Source organism: Meriones unguiculatus, chromosome 1 (assembly GCF_030254825.1).
Source record: "Meriones unguiculatus strain TT.TT164.6M chromosome 1, Bangor_MerUng_6.1, whole genome shotgun sequence".
NCBI classification, from domain to species: domain Eukaryota; kingdom Metazoa; phylum Chordata; class Mammalia; order Rodentia; family Muridae; genus Meriones; species Meriones unguiculatus.
Genome location: NC_083349.1, coordinates 153,795,385 through 153,817,524, shown reverse-complemented (window position 1 = coordinate 153,817,524; position 22,140 = coordinate 153,795,385). Strand labels below are relative to the sequence as shown.

Below are 22,140 nucleotides of genomic sequence, written 5' to 3'. Positions count from 1 at the left end.
TGGCAGGAGACAGGTTGACAACTTGTTTTCTTTTCAGGGAGCCTTGGAGCTGAAAGACAGAAAGGAAATAGAACAGACATGTTTAAGAACTCACTCCAATAATACATTTAAACCAGTGCAGCGTTATACTTGAAGCATTATAAGGGTATTATTTATTTGTATTTTATGTGTATGAGTGTTTTTCCTGAATGCATGTCTGGGTACCATCTGAATGCCTTATATGTAAGGAGGCCAGAAGAGGGCACCAGATCCCCAGGAAGTGGAGTCAGTATTGGTTGTGAGCCACCATGTTGGTGCTGGGAATTGGATCCAGGTCCCCTAGAAAAATAACCAGTGTTCTTAAACCCTGAGCCACCTTTCTGCCTTCTATGCTCAATTTTTAAACCTATAATTTAAAAACTTTATTTTGTTTTCTGGAGGAGGATCTTATTTATTCCAGGCTGGTCTCAAATTTTGTGTAGCTGAGGGTACCCTTGAACTTGTGATATTCCTGCTTTGACCTTCTTAGTAGATGGGATTACAGGAATCTCTCACCACACCTGGTTTATGTGTTGCTGGGGTCAAACCCAGAGGTGTACCATGCAAACACTCTACCACCCAACTTAGAGCCTTTGCCTACAACATCAAATTTAAACATCTGCCCCCCCCACCCAATGAGACCTGATCTGGAATGCAATGGAATACACAGAAGAAAATGAAGTTAGTATAGAGGCACAGTAATCTCCGTGACCAATACACAGGTTAATAGGGGAAGGATTCTTCTAACATGTAAGGAGTTATTCACAGTGCCTAGGCATGCTTTCTTTCTTTTACTGGAATAAGGAAAATTATCTAGCCTACATGCTCACACAGTGCTAGGCAGGAACATACTCAAAGTGTTCACGCTCTGACCAAGTTGGGAAGTACCAGTGAGTGTAGGGAAGTACAGAATTTGTAGCTTCTTTTTATATTCCTTTCCAGGTTCAACCTTACCCTGTTTAGCATCCTTTAAATAAGTTAGAACAGCTCTCAGATCCAAGGAGACCTACTGTCTACCATTCATTAATTTTTAATTCTATAATCCCAACACGTTGCATTTGGGCCTGTGATGAGCTAGATGACAAGAGATGTTATTGTCTGGATGTTATTGCCTTTTGTCACATCTTGATTGTTACCACATCCCATCCCTCTTCCTCACCTAAGATCTAGAATGTCTGGGTGCTTACTATCCTTGGTTCCTTCATGCTGGAAGGGACAATGCTATCTAGACACTGAAAGACCTTCCTTTCTTTTTTCTTTTTTTCCCCTGCTGCTGTTTAAGTTAATGCTCTACAGCTGTGAAGAGATACCATGGCCATGGCAACTCTTATAAAAGAAAGCATTTATTTGGGGGCTTGCTTATAGTTTCAGAGGGTTAGTCCATTTATCATCATGATGCTGGAGCAGTGGCTGAGAATTTTGCATCCTTCAGGCAGCAGGTGGAAGGAAATGACTCTTTGAAACTTCAAAGACCACTCCTAGTAACACATCTCCTCCAACAAGGCCACACCTTCTATTCCTGCCCAAACAGTTCCACTAACTAGGGGCCAAGCACTCAAACACATGAGCTTATGTGGGGCAGCCTCCTCATTCAGACCATTAGATATTGTAGCAAAACCAAGTTGTTGAGAAATGGTACTGCACATGTGTTTTGAGAAAAGGTGCTGGGACCAGACTGAGCCAAGCTTATATTCCAATGCTGTAACCAGGCAACTCACTTGTCCGAGACTCAGTTTCCCAAACTGAAAAAATTCTCATGGGAATGAACCAGATAACTCATTTAAAATACTGGCATCATGTTCACAGTAGCAACTCCATAAACTATAGTTTATGAGAAAAGTCCATGGCTTACTGTGTTTTGAACATCTCTCCTTAGCAATGTCTGTGCAGAGCACAACGCCAAAGCGTGGCATTCACTTACGCAGTGAACAGACTTTGGGAATCTTGCATCCACGGAGCAAGGCTGAAGGACCATGCAGCCATACCAACAAATGTTTTAAAGGAATAAAGCAGTCATCATTGGTTCCCTGAACCAATAACTGGCTCTTCTCTAAAGCAAGAGCTGTATCCACCACAGTGTGGCCTCCATGGCTCTGCCACAGACCTAAATTATTTAATGTCTGCTCAGGATAACTGCAAAGTGGATGAGGTTGAAATGCTTTCTAGAAAGTTCTATCAGTTCTCTCTCTTTCTTCTTATTTATAGCTACCCCTTCTCCTTTTTGAAGATCTCTGAATTAAGCAAAATAAATTCATAGAATTGTGCATACCTTACATGTCAGGGATTTTAAACATGATGTCCTGAATCTGCCTAACAGTTTATTATACACTAGGTACACATTTTAAAGGTAAGAAAACTAAGTCTCCTAGGGATAAACCCACAAAGCTACTGAGTGGTAGGTCTGTTTGGGTCTAGAACAAACCATTTCCATCCTGTATGTTTCAGTCAGTCACTCTAGATCCAAGGTTCATCTGATGGGAAGATGGCCAGTGGCAGTGAGCAGAGGGCCACCTTAGAACTCAGGTAAAAAGGGGCAGAATTGGGAATGGCCAGAATGCTGTGCAGGACCAAATGTGAACTGTATTCCTTGCCACCATGCTCATCAAAACCTGGTTCAGCCATCCCTGTCCGTTGCCTGGCTTACCCGCTCACAGGTAACACATGGCTATGATGAAGGTGAAGAGCCGTTGGAACAAGCGTGAACCTTTCACAGTGGCCGACTCTAACAAGAAAGCAACCTAACCCATGCTGGGCTAGTCAATCCTCCACTAAAATTGTAGACGGGTGGAAAGTGAGACCCGAGCCACTAGGCTGGCTGCATAATGATTTACTGAACTTGGGAGCTGTTGCAAAGGAGCAGCAGATGCAAGCTTCAGGGAGAAGCAGCAGCAGAGTGGAGGGGATCCCTGCATCTCTCTGCATTCTCTGATACACTGTGGGATCTTTAGAGTAATTTCCTGTCTTCTCAAGTTAGTGTGAATGAGGCTTCTGTTACTAACCAAGCCATCTAACCCCATTCCTCCCCATGTCCAATCAGTGATGAGCAGTTTGCAGCCAAGGGCAGGGCTTTCCCCAGCTCCTTCTCTGCTCTCTGTCTTCTTTGCTTACGGAAAAATGACAGCCAACCACACATTCAGCAGAAACCCACGGTGTCCACTGTCTGTGTCCACAGACTCAACCATGTTGCTTGTGTTTTATTTCAGCGTGATCTGCGTTTGAAGGGTCTTTTACCCAGTAAAGAACAATGGAATACAGTCTTTTTCCAGGTTTGTGTTTTCACCTTTGATTTATTTTTCCACTGCTTTGAAAAAAATAAGCCAAGAACCTACTAAAAACTTGTTCTGCCAGATTCTCCAGCCACTCCTCTACAGGCCTGCACACACTGTGGGTTGCAGACTGTTCACAGACTGTGGGATGCCGCCTCTCTGTGGACCACCAGGATTACAGAAGCAGGCTCAGAAGGAGCAATCGCTACCCCAGTTCTGGAAATAGCAGCAACAACAGTCATTTATTCAGGGCGTTTGTACCAGGCATTGAGCTCCACAAGCTCTTCATCTGGGCAAATGATTCTTACAGTCTTCAGACTTTTCAAAATAACTCTTTTTAAGCATCTTTCAGCACTGTACCCTTCCCCTCTTTTTTAGATGAGAAAAGGTGAGTTTAAAGACTGACTAACAATTCTAGGTCACCAGGAACCCAATCGAGTCCTTCCATGGCCGACCTTGCTCTCAAGAGGTAAATACCACCTACACCCCCGTGCTGAGAGGGCCAGGTGCCTGAAGCTGATTCTGACATCAACTTGCTTTGCAGCTTAGCCTAGATACTTCATTTCTGTCCTCTACAAAAAAAGACTATCTTTGAGGTCCTTTCCTGCCCAGGCCTAGAGAATAACAGACAGTGGGAGAGTAAGGTTTGAAGGAAGCTTCTAACCATAGCTGAAGGAATTGGCTAAACGTGGGCATAGAAAAGGTGATGTGTGGCTCCAGGAAGACAGAGAGATGCCATTAAAACCCTGTTGGGGGTGAGGGATGCTGCTCATGGTGGAGTGAGCATTCAGCATGCACAAGGTGCTAGGCTCAGTCCTGAAAATGAGACTGTGAACTAAGCGCAAGCATCGCATCTTTCTGCTGTGTGGCTGTGAATACAGGGTAACCAGCTGCTTAAATCAACTGCTGCTGTTCCTTCCTCACCATGACCCTGGAACTGTGAACCAAAATAATCCCTTCTTTCTCAAGCTGCTTTTGTCAGAGCAGTGACACAAATGACCAGTACATATATAATATCAATTTATTTATCTTTATGAAAACCTGTTGCAAAATGAAAATTTAAATTTTTTTTTCAAAGAAGAGCATGACTTTATAAACAAGACGAACAAGACCCACAAAAGGCTCTCACTAGATCAAAATGGCAGAACGAACATCTGCCTTCCCCCACTTATTTCTCCTGCTCTCCCTTCCTGGTAGTGCTGGGGGCTGAACAAGGCCTTGTGCACTCCAGGCAAATGCCCTAGTGCTGAGGCCCAATGCAGCCCTGAATGCTTTTGTGGCTAGGGATTCTATTGAAGAGTCTCACTGAGTCTTCTCACAGCATGTAAGAGATTGTGGCACCTGGCATTACCATTACATAAGAACAGCCAGGTGTGGGGCACACCCTAGTGCCAGGCCTCTGGCGGCTGAGGCAGGAGAGCTATAAGGTCAACACCTGCCTCTGCTCTACATTAGGACCCCCTTTCTCAAGCAGAAGATAGCAATTCCGTGAAGCAGTGCGCCAGCACAGGGCAACTTGGCCCCAGCACTCTGCCTCTTGATTGTTGATAAGCTGTTTGTTCCCTTTCAGCTCTCACCGTGCCTCATCTACACTGTTCTGGACATAGTGTGCAGAGGCAGCCGAGAAGAAATAGCACCAGGATGAAGACTCACGACATGTCTAGGGCAAAAGTAGGGGCATCTGGGAACCCCTAAGGATGGATGGCAGGAAGAGAATGGTGACATCATTGGTTAGAGGTTGATGGAGAAATCTCCGCACGTCAGCCTTGAAGCTCCAGTATGAAAGAAGAGACAAGAGGTCACTCTGCCAGTGAGAAAGATTTATTAAGTACATAGAGAAACCTCCAATCATGTCACTCGTGGCTTAAAGGAGATGCTTGCCAATGAGGAGGCTGGTGGCAGATTACAAAGGCGTACCGTTTTACACTTCCTTACTGCCTTTGGACCAAAGAGCACTTTAATTTTACAAGAGATCCAATATCGCTGTGCTGGTTTGTGAGACTCTGTCCTGAGTGCTCTCTGGCTGGTCATCTGAAGGGCTTCTCTGGAGTGTGGCCTTCCACACAGCAAGTCTAGTCTGGTTTACATTCCAGACAGGAATCCTGACTTTGTTCTGTTGAGATCCAGCAGGCTGCTACTCTTCAGCCCTGTTCTTGCTCAGTCTTCTCTCTGAACATCCCTTGCCTTTTGACACATGGTCTCTGCTGGGTAGGCAAAAGCCTGCTTAGGCTAGATAGAGTCTGTCAACAGTGACCTGTCTTCCTTGGGGCTGGGGTGGAGGTACAAATCCCACTTAAGGGGGGTGGGCTATGGCTGTCAGTAAACAGCTCTGTTTTAAACAGCTGCGCTTCACTCTTCCAAAGGCCTTGAAACATAAACTTCCTGGAGGGGTTTGAAAGCACCATGGTTGCACAATCCTCTGGTTTCTGTTTCTTCCCTGCCCCCATCCTTCCCCACAAACTAAATGCACCTTTTGTCTCCTGTGCTGTCCTAGAAACAAGGGATGTACCTCACAGAGGTAAGAATTCAGCCCGTAGGCCACAGTCCCCCCAAGTAGATTCCTGTTCCTCTCAACCAGGCACGCACGCAAGAACCAAATCTGTAGCTGCCTGGAGGGGTGTGTGTGTGTGTGTGTGTGTGTGTGTGTGTGTGTGCAGCCCACACGCTTACCTGGGTCCCACCATCTGAGAGCTTTCCTTACGGCCCATTAGAGATGCTGTTCTTGCTACAAATTAGGAATGATCTAGAAAGAGACTGACCTAAAAGATCACATATGACTTCTTGTTGGTTCTTACAGTGAAAATTTTTGGGATCTTGGAATAATACATTTGCGCTCATTAAAACTCTTAAGGGTGAGAGTAATTCCTCCCTGGTTCACACCTCCCTGTGGAAGTGTCACGTCCAAGTTTACCATCAACCCAAAAAAACATTTACTGAAAGAGAGAAGAAATTGGAGATTTGAGGCCTTTTCCAAAGACTTTAAAAAGTTCCCTTTCTTCTTTGGACATATAGAACTCTGGACCTCGTGTGGCTAAATGTTGCTGGATCGAATATGTCCAACCCGATTGTAAGCTCTCTAAGCCTTGGGTCCAATGCTTCACTGAACACATACCTGCCCTGATGTTTGCTGTGGCTGAATTGCTTCCTAAAATAGTTCATGCGTTTGTCTCAGTCCCCAGGACACGGGATAGTTAGAGCCCCTAAGCAGTCAGGAAACAGCAAGAAGTCTGTAGCTTGTGGGAGCTTTTTCATGCCCAACCCACATCCCACTAGTGTTTGTGTGACCATGTCTCCACACAAATATGAAGCCCTGAGATCTGGAGCCATGAGAGAAAATGAGCATTCTCAACGAAGCAAAACTCAAGAAGGGGTGGGAGCTGGAGACACAGTGATGGACTTAGGGTGGACGTGCCCCTCTGAGATGATCCCAGGCTGGCGTGCAAAGCAGAGGCTCATCGCGACTGGCTCCACGCTGGGTGGAACATGCTGGAGCAACGAGGCACACACCCTGTATGAATTTTAGACACCAACCTTCCCTCCTTTAGGAAAAATTGTGGGGTTAATACCGTTTGGGCTCTTTGTTGTCAGTAGACCAGCGGGGAAAGTATACTCTATGTATCTGAAAATTCTGCTGATAGCTTTGCTCCATAAAACTTAGACTCCAGGAGACATTATCACTTCAACAAAATAACCATTCTTCACAAAACCCCAAAGAAAGATAAAAATATTTATTTATTTTTAAGACAGGATTTCAGCATATACATACATATATACATATTTCTACGTCCATGTATCTGTATGTAAAAATATCACGAGACATACTACTTTGTATGCTAACCTTAAGATTAATTTTAAGAAATTCAAAGTAGATATCTTTCCCATGTGGTCAACAACATTAAATAATGTTATTCCAGATCCATTTCCTGATAATGATATCCTTAGTTATCCCAAGTTGTCCCCATAATCACTGAAAGGACCTGCAGGAGCCTTTCAGAGAAGGACCCACTTGTGTTGAACACAGAAAAGAACACAACATCCTATAAAAGCCTGAAGAATAAAAGAATAAGTGCTTTGTGCATGAAATACTTTATCCATGACTCATTTTTGTCCAAAATATATCGAAGTGAATCCAAAGTAAATGCTATGTCTAAAATACTGGCTCTCTTCCTAAAACTCTAAATGTCCTTCTCAGCAGAATGTACAGCACATTAAACATCATTAATCATGAGGCTTCTTTCTCCCACTTCACTTGGAGGGTCCAGCTCCAAAGAGTTCTCTGGAAGCCTAGCTCATAGTATCCTGCTTTCCCTCGTATTCTTTGGCTTTGTTCTGATGATTTTAGCACTTTCTGCCTTGTATTGTTCTTGGCAAGTAATTCAGGTATGTGAGTTTTTTTTTTTTTTTTTTTTTTAACACTTCAGTATGATTTCAAAAGTCAGTTGAAGAGAAGCTTCTCATGGCTCCACAAACCCATCCCAGCTCTAGCCCAGGAAAATGCTTGCTGACTAACTGGGCACTTGGCAGTACATGGGGCATGTATGTTTTTCTGCCTGTGCTCATGAATGAAATCTGCTTTTGTAAGCCTCACTGGCAGACACCATTTCTCATCTAGGTGTAGAGAAGTTCCCTGCTTGGGCACAGTTGAAGGGTTTTGGAGAAGGACAGAAGGCACAGTTGCTCCAAGTTGCTGCTGTTTTCTGTGCAGGTGGGAATTACACTTGTTCCAAAATCTTGGACAGTGTCTGCAAACGTTACGTGGCAGAGAGAATTAGGATTGTCTGTTCACTGTTTGAGGCTGGAGTATGGCTACTGACAGGTTGCATCTTTCCAAAAATCGATGTCGAAGCCTCCCCTAGCTTCACACCAGCTGCCTTCCACCATGAGCTGTTCAGGGTACTTTGACAAGTATCAAAAGTCCCTCCCTTCCTAGTATCCGGCTCTCAGTCAGTTTTTTTCCATTTTCTCTCTGCTTTCAGAGCATTCTAGAACTCTAACCTTTTATCTCACCTCTTCTTAACCTGTGTTGTCCATGAAACAACAAAAGGTGTGTCCTCTTAGACTCAACATACAACCATGTCTTTCTGCTCCCCTTTCCTCTCCTCCCTTCCTCTCCTGTAACCCCTTTCTCCTCCCCACTTTCTCTCCTGTTGTTTCTCTCTTCCAAGCCCCTTTGCTCCCTCCATTTCTTTCTTTTTAATTCTGAGAAGGAAAACAATCATTTCGTGCTCAGGTACTCTGCACATAGCTCCTTCCCTCTGCTACACACTTCCTCCCAGGACTTCCCTCTCTTGCCACAGCCAAGCTTTTTTTCTCCTTTCCTTTCCTCTGAAGATGGAGGACCCAGCAGAGATCTTTCTCAGGCTCGACCCATCTAAAGATGTGACTCTTGTTGCCTGTCCACAATTCTTTTGACGATACTTACAATTGTAAATAACTAACTAATTAGCTTCCATTTTAAAAGTCACTCTCCCATGTTATAAAATAACGTGCAGGAAAGATTTACAGCACACGACTGTCTTTTTGACCAGTGTATATTACCTTCAACATAATTCAAAGAAATCTGCCAGTGAGAAGAGTGTTTAAAGCAAATAAAACTGTTTATAAGAAACTTTGAGAGGCTGAAGGATGTTCTCGTGGTAGTTTTTTTTTCTTTTTGTTCATATGTCAACATTTTCTAATTTTTCTGCATTGAATCAATATTAACTATAAAACAGATGGAAGTGGGCTGCCATTAAGTGTCTCTGTCCTCACTAACCACACCCCTAAATTCCTGAGAGAAAGGCGCTCAATCTAGACCATTCCCTTTACCCAGGCCCAGATTATAGTATCAAGGTAAACAATGGGCTGAAGGTGAATGTTTTAATTACTCTTCTAGCAATGGATAACCAAAAACAAGGGATCCCCTGCCCTTTATTCATGAGTGTTTGAAATCAGCAATCTGGCTCTGTGGTTTTGAAGAATGGCCCCACAGGCTCATATATTTGAATGCTTAGTCACCAGGGGGTGGATTGGGAGGTGTGGCCTTGTTAGAGGAAGTGTGTCACTGCTTTAAGGTTTCAAAAGCCCAAGCCAGGCACTCTCTCTCCCTACCTCCCTAGGATGTAGCTCTCAGCTACTTCTCCTGCACCGCACCGACCTGCCACCACACTCTCTGCCATGATGATGATGGTCTAAGCCCCTGAAACTGTAAGCAAGGCACCAATTCAATGTTTTTTCTTTCTAAGAGTTGCCCTAATCACGGTGTCTCTTCACAACAATAGAAAAGTGACTAAGACAGCTGGGTTCTCTTCTATGTCTCCTAAGATAGTCATCCTTAGTGACACACAGGAAGAGACAGAGAACACGTCTCATCAGCAGGATGTAGGATAATGGTGCTGACACATGGAGGGGCAGGAGGAGAGAGCATACAGCCAGGGAGAGGCTTAGCTTTCTCATACTGGCCTCCACTACTTAAGGGGGAGTCAGTGACATTCCCTACAGTTTGCTTGTCAATACTTGGTCAAACACACACCTCTCATTCACTGGGGCCATTTTAAGAAGGGTCCTGCTGTTTGCAACAAGCTACTTCCAACTAAAACAAAGATGAAAACAAGCCAACAATCACACTCACATTAAAGTTTTTATAGAATAAACATTAAAAAGCTAAATACACACATGTATTTTGGTTTCTTTTTCAACTTTCCAACTTTTAAGAAAGAAGAACAAGACCTGTTCAGCACAGCAGAGACAGAACAGGCTTTCTATTGTCTCCACATTTCTACATGGCTAGCCATGGGAGGTCCCAAGGCTACATCTCCACCCATTCTCCCCTCAGCACAAAAGAACAATCTGGAAAGGAACCTTCTATGGGAATCATGTTTGGACAACTGAGGACTGCAATGTGTAGTCAGCAGACCAGGATACAGGGGCAGGAAGAGAACTTCCGGCACCTGCAGGGTCAGGCTCGTTGCTAACTGGATCACTTGTGAATGTTAAGCAGTGTTTAGAAGGTAGTTTGGCAAAGTCTCTAAAAGCACCAAACAGCGCCTTTGATGTTCTTGGCATCGATGTCGTCACCCTTTTGAAACTTTGGGAGTAATATTTTTCTTATAGCAACTGTATCCAGGTTCAGCGTAGCGTGGTGATGTGTTTTCACTCTCCTAAATGCCAGCGTGAAGAGCTGTGAATCAGACAGACAGATGCTATGACAGAGAACCCCAACTCCACAGTCTATGCTTGTTTTCACATCAAAGACATCTGAGTTGCCTAACTCGTTCCATGAAAAATAAAGAGGGTTACAAAGATATTTTGTTATAATCGAAACAAATAAACAAAAATTCCAAATCTGTACTTTGGGCAACTTAGGCCTTTTGCACCAGAAAATGAGACCTAAGAACAGATGGAAAAGCCCCCTTGCTTTCCAAGAAATGCAGACCTTTTTACTAAAACTCTACCATTTGTCATGCATTTATGGGAAGTGATTCTCGATTATTTAAATGACACTAAATGAGAGACAATGAAGGCTTGACACTGCCTGTGGTAGGAGTATTCTTTGAAGCACTGTCTTATGGCAATACATGTGCCCTAGCTTTGATCTAACCTGCCTGGTCTGGTAATTACAGGATGGAAGTGATTTCTCTACCTGACAGATTCTACTTCTTCATGTGTGGCCAGCTTCTTTGAAGAGGAAAGAAGAAGAAAAAATTAAAAACCACCTATATTGGAAAATAAATCTTCTTAACAAGCAAAAATGGAACCAGTGTTCTGTGTGGCAGCAGTAAACTGGGCGTGTGAGGCTGAATGACGTTCTCCAGAGAATGGCCGTGATCCTGAACCCTGTGTCTACCCGAATGTGGCGCTGGGCTTCTCTACGGGCTTTTCTGAGGGTGACCATCAAACCGTCTCCTCAGCCTTCATTCTGCACCATTCCTCAAGTTAAAACCCTTCGCTATGTGTTGCTTGGTCTGCCTAACATATCAGAAGCACAGCTTTAACTCGGGAATCTTACAATCCTGCTAATTGTATCTGACTTTTAGACATGACACAGGACTGGGATAACTGAGACCCCCCCCACCCCCCATCACCACACAAACACATACCGACTGCCACTTTGTGAGCTGATGATTTCGGCCACTGGGACTTGAGCTCCCACACACCCAAACCACACATTTATCCACTGTACCTGCTTTGTAGTTAACGTTATACCCACTGGCTGCATTTCGGGAGGATAAAATACCTCATGGGCCCCAGCCCTATCTAGATTCCTGCACTGCTAAATCTGTTTCCATCATCAGACCAGAGTCCTTCTCTCTAATTGGTGTGTTTGGCTAGCATCCAACCCCAGCTCATGACCCTCTCCTGGGCTGAGGAGATGCCCAGCGGAGTAGGAAGCTTGCACAAGCACAGGGATCTGAGGGCAAACTCCCAGCATCAGGAAGCCAGGTGTGTCTGTGCACATCTGTGCAACCAGTGCTCTAAGGGGCTGAGACAGGACAAGTGTTGGGATTTTTCTGGCTGCCAGCTGAGCTAAAAAAGAACACGAGTTCCAGGTTGAGACAGAGAGAGACGGAGACAGAGATCCTGTCTCAAGGGAATGAAGTGGAGAGTGGCAGAGAAGGGCCCGTGGGCATGAACACCCAGACACAGAGTGCAGATAAAACCTTCTCCCTCCTAGAGCACACACATGTTCATGGTTCTGTTTTTCAGCCACTCTTCCAGTGTTTGACTTGCCTTGTGCATTTAGTGATCTTGTTATTATACCGTTTTCAGCCTCCCAGCAAAGATTAAAAGTATCATTTTGTGTTCTCTAATGCCTTTGGAGGCAATTTATTATACTGGTTCAGAGCTCAAGCTAAGGTAACAGGGACTGGATTCAAGTCTTTATTCTACTTTCCACAGGATAAGAAACAGCTGGGCAACACTGTGTAGCTTATTTAATCCCTCTCTGCCTTGATCTGTGCTATTCATAATGAGGATAAAAATTTTAACTCAGTGGATGTACTGACATTCAAATGTGACAATGTCCATAAAACTTGTAATTCAGACTGTGTCAAAAAATTAAATATTAATAAATATAAGTGTGATACTGTGATATGATAAAGACATAGCCAGTCCCTGCCAAACCTCCAAGAAGAGGAGAGGGGCTGCAGGCTTCTATGGGAACAAATGGCTAATTGTTTAATAACTTACATATTCATAATGAATATGGTTCATAAACCCAGACATCCAGGGTTTGAAAAGCATTCAGGCAGCTGATGCTGAAGTGACCTCTCGAGGTTTGCATGCCCAGAGAAGGCCAGGACCTTTCCCGTTCTCCCTGAGAACTCTCGTCCTGCTTGTGCATCAGCACCCTTGAAAACAACAGCCTCTAAAATACGCTGGTGAATATGTTTGTTGGGTTCTGACGAGTTACTTTATTAAACTGATCCAACCCTAGCTCAGAGTCAGGTCACTTCAGAGCCTAGGACACAGCCTCGGGCTTGTGACTGGCATCTGAAGTGGGAGCTAGCCTTGTGGGTTGAAGCCTTTAGCCTGTGCTGTGGAGGTTTGGCTGGTACCATGGTTATGCCCCAAGGACTCTTGGGTTGTCAGCTTGGTACCTAATGCTGTGGTGAAGGACATTTAAGACAAAACAGGTGGGGCTTGATCTATATTAATTAGGACAATGGGGCTTTTGCCTTCAGAAGAGATTAATGTAGCTCTCTTGGGTAATCTTGGGAGGGGATTGTGATGGAAAGAGAAGCCTGTCCTTTCCTGCTTGCTAAGTTCAGTGTGGTCACCTCTGTATACACTCTCACATGGTTCCCAAGGCAGGAGACCCTTACCAGAAGCCAAAGAATGTGGCCACCTCACCTTGGACGTTTAGCCTCCAACAGTGAGCCAAAGCAGCTTCATTTCTTTCTCCATGACCCAGCCTTTAGTGTTTTATTACAGCAATGAAAAGCAGACAATATAGTTGGTGTGGGTGGAAAACCCCTCACACATTTGGTGTCCAAAGTATTCTGTGATCAGACCGGGGCAAACACTTTGGATTTTCCTAATGTCACCACTCAGGTACTACCTGTATTTAGTCTTTTTGGTGTCTTTCAGGGCTTTGATGAGTGAGTATTGAGACTACAGAGGAAAGAAGAGGCACAGATAACACTAGTAGATTGACACTTAGCAGAAGGCGCTTACTAGATGTCCCACTGACATCTTATCAATAGCATAACTCAAGACCAGCTCTCACACTTCTGTACCTTGATTTTCTCATCTTTAAAATGCACAAAGGCTGGCAGATGTGGCTCAGTGACAGAGAGTTTGGCTAGTATGCTTGAAGTCACAGGTTCAATTCCCAGTATCTCCAGAAAGGGAAAAAAAAATAACACAGTTATTCTAAAATTAATGCAAAATTAAATGAATATATGTAAAGTCCTTAAACAGACATTGACACATAGAAATCACCCAGTAACATCAACTATTGTGACTGTAAGTTCTTTTTGGCAACCTTGAGAAATATATACATGATATAGATGAAAAAATATGATCCCAATAAAAGTTTCAGCAGTGGTTGAAGTGATGGTTCAATCAGCAAAGTGTTCACTCCTTGAGCATGAGGACCAAATTCACTCTTCAGCACCTATGTGGAAAAGCTGGGCGTGGTGGTACAAGCTACTAATCTCAGCACTGCTGAGGGGGAAGTAGCTGAGTCAAATTAGCAAGCTCTGGACTACAAGAGCCTGCAGCAGAGCCTGAGGAATTACACATGAGGTTTTTCTTTGGCCTCCAGGTACAGAGGCACACGTATGCAGGTGCATCTCTATTCCACAGTGTGACCTACACACACACACACACACACACACACACACACACACACACACAGAGAGAGAGAGAGAGAGAGAGAGAGAGAGAGAGAGAGAGAGATTTTGAGAGAGAGAGAGAGCTTAAGCAACTTGGTAAATACTGGCAATAGATTCTGACCTGAATTCTTTGAAAGCCCATGCTATTTACCAAAATGTATTCACTTGGGGGAAACTTCTGCTTCTTGCAAGTGTGGTTATCTCTGGGAAACACTGCCATGACAAGGAGCCCTTCAGGGATTGTACAACACCAACAAAGCTGTGAACAGGGCAGGCCAGCAAGACAGTGTGAAGAGTGATCTCAGGAAGAAATAGGAGGCCTTACTGGCTTAGAGACCATGTGAGGAAGCCTGACCAGAGCGTTTCCAGCAGGGAGTGATATGAGCCACTGTGCAGTGCAGTTTACACAGTAACTCAAATGGACAGATATTTCCACATGTGCAGAGATGAGATAGCTTAAGCCCAAAGACCAGTGAAGTCTCAGCACTCAACATGAGACTTAGAACCAGTCTTGAGCTAAGTTGCTCTAGGTGGACATGCCAAAACCCATGTGGCTAAACATAGCAACCAGGAACCTAATGAAGTGTATGGTTAATTACAAGACAGAAGCGTGTGTGTGTGTGTGTGTGTGTGTGTGTGTGTGTGTAGAGGGAGGGAGGAAGGAAAGGAAGGAGTGAGGGAGGTAGGAAGGGAGGGAGAAAGAGAGAGAACAAGAGAGTGAGAGCGAGAGCAAGCGAGTAACAGAGAGAGAAGAATGAATCAATTAAACCCAAATCCAGATTTTGGATTAGTGCCTGGGTAGAAGTTGGACTCAATTGCTGAGAAAAGGAATGCAAGGAGAGGATTGTGTTTCATGACTACAGTGGGTGGCAGCCAGGCAAATGAGGGGTTCAAGTTCGGGCATGTTGAATATGAGATGTTTGTGGGGTGTGGAAGTGGATATATCTCTTTGCTAGCTAAATATTCAAGGTGGTTAGTTGGGAGAGAGGGACTAGAGTTCTTGATGAGTTGAGTAGAAAGAGTCATCAGTGCTCACTGAAGGTCTGACTGCTTATGACATGACAAATAAAAGGAGAGAAGAGGGATGGGCCTGAACTCCAGGCATATGCAGACTTGAGGAGTAATGAGGGTAGAAGTAAGCCAGAGGAGATGAACAACAGAAAATGTCAAGGAGAATGTGGGCAACCTCTTCCAATAGTGCAATGTCACCTGTGGCAAGGCTGGGTCCTGTGTAATGTGTGAGCATCTGATGGTGGTTAGGGGCGTAAGCAAAAGGACTAGTTGTTACAGAGAGAATGGGAGGCCACTGCTCCTGCCTAAAAGCTTGACAGAGCACAGCACCTGGAGGGCTTTGCAGGGGAGAAAGCTGCCTGGCCATTCCTTTGTAAAATATCACCTTGGCATTTTGTAGATAAACAGTTAGAATGTTCGAGTCAATGATCCCATCATCCTGCTAACTCTCTCCCTTGATCTGACTCTCCCTCCCATCTGCCCCAGGCTTACCTCCTCTTCTCTAGCACAATGAGGGATGTGAGAGACTATAATCCCTTCTTCAGATTCTAAGTAGAAAGCAAAGAGAGTACCTGGCTCTGGAGTAGTTAGATGGGATGCCTGTGTTAGCAGGAGGGATTTGAATACCCATTCAAAGCAGAAGACACATAAGAAGCCAAGCTGTGAGAGACATGGATACCAAGAGATAGGGCTCCTGAGCTCAGGCATTGTTTTTGGTCAGGCTTTATTTCTAAATGAGTAAGGACATATGAGAAAATACTGTTTAGTGAGCCAAAGCCCACCCTGGGCGAACCTTGAAGAGCGATGGACGCTATGGGTCACTTCAGTGAAGAAAATTCCTGTAGTGTACAGCTTTTTCAGAAACCAAGGGATGAGAAAAACCTGTTTAAAATAGTATTGTACTTGATATTTCAAAGCACCAGGATTGGGTCCAATCATTTGTTAAATTAAGGTCACATTTGGGGATTGTTTTTGACCTGACGGTTTTATGCTACTGAATCAGAAAGTCTAGCGGGGTTTGATCTATGGATAACTATCATCACGTATTTTCAAACCTATCATTTTCTCCATCAAAGAAAAATAGAACTCAATATATATATTTATATCCAGAGGGAGGGACAATTTGACAACGCTTGATCCATTTTGCATCAATTCATATCACCCTCCATTATCTGAGCTCACCTAGTTAGCAAATATCAATTCACTTCTTGCTTTTTATATTTTTAAACTTTCAATATCATTTAGTAGCATTATTTCCCCCATAAAAGCTTGTGCTACAGGTGCCTTTTTCTTCACTACCTTTGGCAATAGAAAGAGAAGTGGATTTTTTTTTCTCCCCAAATGACCTTTACCCATTCCTAGCAAATTCATAGCTTTATGACAGGCACCAATATGGTCACAGACAGACACAATTTATCTTTGTATGCAGCTTCTCTGTGTGCACATGCATGTGAGCGCTCTTCATTCCCATTGTCTGACTTCTTTTAACTCTGCTCTGATCTCTCTAATCACAGTTTGGAATTCACCTGAATTTTCCAGCTGCGACAGCTGAAAAAGCTGACATCAAGTCACAGAGACTGAACTTTGAAAAGCAAAATGGCACATCTTCTTTACTGGTGCGCACATGAAAAGATGTTGAATGTGAGGTGTTTTTTTTTTTTTTTTCAAGATGCTGCATGCATGTAACCTCTATGTGCTTGAGAATGACACTGCCTCATGTGCTGGCCATCTCCTCCATAATTAAAGAAAAGGCTTTGAAAAAGAATAGATGTGTTTGGGTTTCACAGGAAAACATTATTCTCGCGATTCAGAGCCCACAGCTCTCTATGCCCAATAGCCAAGGAATAGAAATTGTTCAAACAAATCTTTCAGGAGGCTGAGGGGAGATCTTAGCTTTCCAGCTACATTTTTCTCTGAGGAAAAACAATTTAATTTCTTACTAGTTTTTGTATGTGTCCATCACAAAGTTAGGTTTTCTATTTTTCCTTAAAAAGTTTCTATAGCAACAATGGATTATCACAGGGTTCTATTACTTCAGTACTTATAAATGCTGCTTATGAAACAAGCAGAGCTATATGCCTCATGGAAGGTGAAAGAGAAGCATCAGCCTATCCGTTAGAAAAGATGAGCAAAATGGTGTAAATAAGTGATTTAAAAAGATAGAAAATTGTTCATAGATGCTTCTAACATCTGGGGTGCTCTACACATAATATGGTGATTTCTGTGCTATGAAGCTGTCATTCTTGCATTTCTGTTGCTGAGATCCCAAAACAACTTCTGGTAGAAAAAGGTTTGTGTCCTGGATCCAATTCCATGTCACAGTTCACCACTGAGGGAACTATTCCACACTGTTCCACACGACATTACTTCTAATGAAGGAATTCACTTCATAGCAAGGATGGCAAGGACCACAGAGGATGCTGCCTGCTAACTGGCTTTCCAGCTGGCTTGCGCTCAGCTTTCTTATAGTTCAGGACCTGCCCAGATGTGGTCCAGACAATCACCCACAGACATACTCCAGGCAATCTGACCTACGCAATTCCTCATTGAGGTTTTCCTCTCAGATGATTGTAGGGTATGACAAGTTGACATTTAAAACTAACCAGCATTGTAGCCATGTAGGTATAAAGTACTGAGGCTTAACCTTGCCTAAAAGAAACAATGAAGAAGAAACAGAGCTCGGGTGTTTCCTGATGTGGGTCTGAAGATACAGCTTCTGCTTGGAACTCAGTTGCCCGGGGTACCATGTGGACCAGAATCTGCCATCTTCAGGAAGCATCCTTGAATTCTCTGATCTTTGGCCCTGGAGTTTGTGTCCACATCTCTGCTTTGTTCTAAGCAGGGGGACCAAAGAACTGGGTGTGTCAATGTGTTCCCATTTCCCTTCGAATGTCAACAGGAGCATTGCACTGAGACCATCACAGCCTATAGGGTAAAGACAGTGTTTTAGCTTTTTCCCTCCTTCTGTTGCTATGATAGAAGAGTTTAAAAAAGCAATTAGAGGGACAGAATATCCTGGTGGGGAAGCAGCGGCAGCAGGACTTCCAGCAGCTCTTAACACTGCATCTACAGCCAGGAAGCAGAGAGACATACATGCTTACCTCTGCTTTATTCAGCCCAGGATTCCCTACCCAGGAAATGTTCCCACCCATAATTAAGATGGGTCTTTCCACATCAATTGATGGGGTAAAGGCAGTGCCCTGCAAGTATGCTCAGAGGCCCACCTAGAGTCTGTCAAATTGACAACGCTAGCTGTCATGGTCAGGGAATGTGATACAGGGTACCCCAGAACCTGAAGGAAGCAGCTGAAACATCCTCCCAGGGCCTCATCCTACTTCCTACCTAGGCAGCAGGGTGCTTCTGACTTTCACTTTGCTGCCCTGCCCCCTTCGTCACATGTCCCATGTGCTTGCGCCAGGCAGCCCTTCCTCCTGAAATCTTAGCAGACTGAGAGGATAACCAGCTGTACATTCCCAAAGCTGAGCTGACTCATCGATTCTGGTAACGGAAGGAGCATCCTGGGCCTAATGGAAAGTGTTCTTTTAACAAAAAAGAAAAGGAGAGCCAAGAGCAGAAGTGTCAAAGCCAGTGGGTGAGCTGCTGAGGAAAGTGCCATCATGTTCCTCTGTGAGTCTTTCTGTTGAGAGGAAGCTCTGCGCTCTGCACTGTGGGCTCATTCTGTGTTTGAGTCATGGAAAACCAGACAGCAGTACACAAAAATGCAGAATATGTTTGTACTATTCTTTTATGAACAGTCTGAATCTCGCTTTCCTTTTTGCAGTGCAAAATGAAGCATGAGGTTTCTAGAAAATGAAAGGGGGTTGGGATGACACACGACAGAACACAATGGAAAGTTCCTTAAAAGAAAAAAAAGATATATGCCTCCTCACCTCTTTCTTCATGACAAGCTCATGCTTAATCATGCTGCTCAAGGTAAACACTTACATGGCAAGAATTCTACCACATGCATCGCATTGTTTTAGATCACTAGTTACATTGAGTCTGTACTTTAAAATTATTTCCTTGGATACCTATCTGCTTATTTACTAGGAGAATCTCATTATATCATGGAAAAACAGAGGTTCTGATGAAATTGGCCCCCTTCAGCTTAGCTTTGGTTGTAGTCTCCCACCAGCTTTGGCTTTGCTGCAAAGCTGTAACGCCATTTTAGGCTGAGTCACTCAGGTTCACGGAGCAGCTCTGATGCTCCTCATATATCCTCCTCCACCCCATCCATCCCTGTTGCCTGAATGAAAGGAATGTATGTGTCCATGAGTTTGAACTTGAAATTGTTAGGACAAGATGAAAATCAGTAGGATTAAATCCAAGGTGTCTGGCTCCTAGGGAAGGCAGGGTCCTCTGCCCAGGATGGCTCTGTGATGGCCCTGTAGTGTCAGAGGTTTATAAACAGGGGGAGGCTTAAAAACCACCAAAGCCCATGGGGCATCTGTGCAAGTATACAGCACACTCATTTCAGGGTGTGTTTGGAAACACATGCTGGGAAAAATTAAAGATAAAAAAGTGCTGACTGGGGGCTGAAGAGATGGCACAGAGGTCCAGAGTTCTGGCTGCTTTGGCAAAGGACCTAGTTTCGGTTCCCAGGACTCATGTGGTAGCTCACAAGCACCTATAACTTCTAGGAAACCTGACACACTTTTCTGGCCTCCACAGGCACCAGGCAAAAACACATACATACGTACAAGAATCACTCTCACATATAAAATGAACATTACAAATCTTTTTCCTGTTTTGTTTTTGTTTTTTTGAGACAGGGTCTCTCTATGGAGTCCTGGCACTCCCTGTGTAGACCAGGCTGGCCTCGAACTGGGTTAAGAAATCTAGGAAGTTGACAGACCATCTCTGCAGTTGTAATGTTTGAAAAAAAGGAAATGAAATGTAGAGAATATGCTCATAGCAGATCCTTCTTTCACTGCTCAGACTTTGCTATGGGGCAAATGATCTTCCAGACTAAGACTCTATTTGCAACCTTGCTGAGGATTTGGATTTTTTAATGTCTATTATCTAGAATCATCTTTTATTCTCATCTTTTTTTCACCGTCCTTCTCCCTCCACCCAGAACCTGTTTCACAGGGATCCACTCATATCAGTCCAGATACTTTTGCTCTTGTGAGCCCAATTCTTGGTGCTCTAGCTTTCTTATCCTTTCACCTCCCAGGCTTACGGAACCTTATTATGCTCTCGGTGATTTCTACCATTGCCTGTGTCCACGGGAAAGCGCTAAGTATCTTTTAATATTTATTCTTTCAAAATTTGGCCTCACACATATAATGAGCTCTGATCATATTCTCTTAGTCTCTTGGCCCTCCCACTGAACCTCCTCTTTTCCCCTACAATGCCCCACCATCTCCATGCCTTTTCTATATGTTTATTTGGTCCATTACATTTACTAAGGATTGCCTGCATGAGTGTGGGTGGTAGGATTATTCATCTGGGCAAGAGCATCTTCCTGGTGGCCATGATACTATGATACCTGCTCCCCCAGTAAGCATCACCCGCTTATATCTCCTCAGGGAGGAGTGGAATGCTATGAGGAAATCCCCCCCAAATATTCTTAGAAATAAAAAAGTAACATCTAAAGTTTCACTACTCAGAAAGGCTCCCGCAATGGAAGGGAATTGAGAATGGTGGAGTGTTGACTGTCTTTCTTCTTGTCTTTATTGGACTCTGCTGAGGGAGGCACAGCTAAATAGCAGATTTGGGGGTCTTATTGAGTGTTCTTAGCAGCAGACAGGGGGTTAGGTCCTATCTCCCAGCGAACATGACAAGGGTTAAGTATACCAGGGTAATTCAGAACCGGTGAGGCTGATCTTAGAACAGCAGGGAAGTAAATGGGAGTGGGGCAGAACAGGCAGGAAAGGTAAGGCGGCTCGATTATAAGAGAACCCAAGTCCAGAGGCACAAGTCCACAGCACTGTGGGAGACTCAAGGTCTCCTGTCAAGTTCTGCGGGGCTCTAGAGGCAAGAGGGGGCCCATGAGCTCACAGGTTGCTGCAGGTCACAGCTGGGCACTTCACTCAGGGAGTCGATAAGGTGGCAGTGGGTCATTTGCTTAACTACAGGCATCCTTCAAACAAGCATGGGTCAAAAATTAACTAGACGGGCAATGCACAGGTCAAATGTTACCTCAGTGACACCTAGCCAGCACAAGCATCCTGTAGACACCGAGTATCTATGTGTTAGTCTCTACCCCGTATAGAAAAGGTTTTGTTCTCATAAGCTGCATGACATGGTCGTGGCATCTAAGGAGTCACTGGCATCTGAGCAGAACAGGGTGGCAATGGATGAATATACAAATGCCTAGAAGTGATCGCTTCCTGGGAAAATACACGGTCTAGTAAGGGTCTGGATGACACATTTAGTGGGGTGGTCAGGAAAGCCTTCTCCAAAGCTGGGATACAGGAGCAGATGCCGTCTGCAAAGAGCTAGAAGCCTGTCAGGTTGCAGGGACTTGGGGCCAAGTCCCAGTGTCTATTGGCACATTTACAGCTCTGCATTACATTACTCTGTAGAAACTGACTTTGACCAACCTGATGGGCAACATCAGCACAACCATAAGGCTTAGACTAGCCATGGGGAGGGTCTTCCAGAGGCTGGTTTGATTATTCTTTCCCTAAGAAGTGTGAATCTAGGAGGTCAGGTACTCGATGGGGTTCCAATATGGTAACTCAGGCAGCCGAGTGGCAGAGGCAGCTGGAGACAGCACTTGCTTTTCTCGCTGGAGGCCGACAGCGCTTTTTTGTCTCTCTTTGTGCTGCTGTAAGAGTGAACAAGCCTGTATTCTACGTGCTTTTTATTCCTGGTCAGATTCTCACTAGATGAGCGTATCTCTTTTGACTGGGTAGGTTTCTGAAAGGCACTCAAGATACTGCATAAGCCACCCGTGGGGATAAAAAGCCAGAGACGGCAGGCACTCCTGCTAAAGAGCCATATTGCAAAACACAATTCTGATTCATTTAGCCCTGCCTGAACTGGAGCAGGACACTGCCAGCCAGCCCATAGCACAGTGT

At 44.3% G+C, this 22,140-nt stretch overlaps 1 protein-coding gene across 2 annotated transcripts in view; it reads right to left on the bottom strand.

Moving 5' to 3' along the window:
• Window positions 1-22,140, bottom strand: part of Maml2 (mastermind like transcriptional coactivator 2) — a 325,344-nt gene that overhangs the window by 94,269 nt on the left and 208,935 nt on the right. For both annotated transcript variants that reach the window (XM_060369339.1, XM_060369344.1), the window contains exon 2: window positions 1-49. This exon is cut by the window's left edge and continues 1,562 nt beyond it. In XM_060369339.1, the coding sequence (XP_060225322.1) occupies window positions 1-49 (49 nt within the window). The remainder of the gene's footprint in view (window positions 50-22,140) is intronic.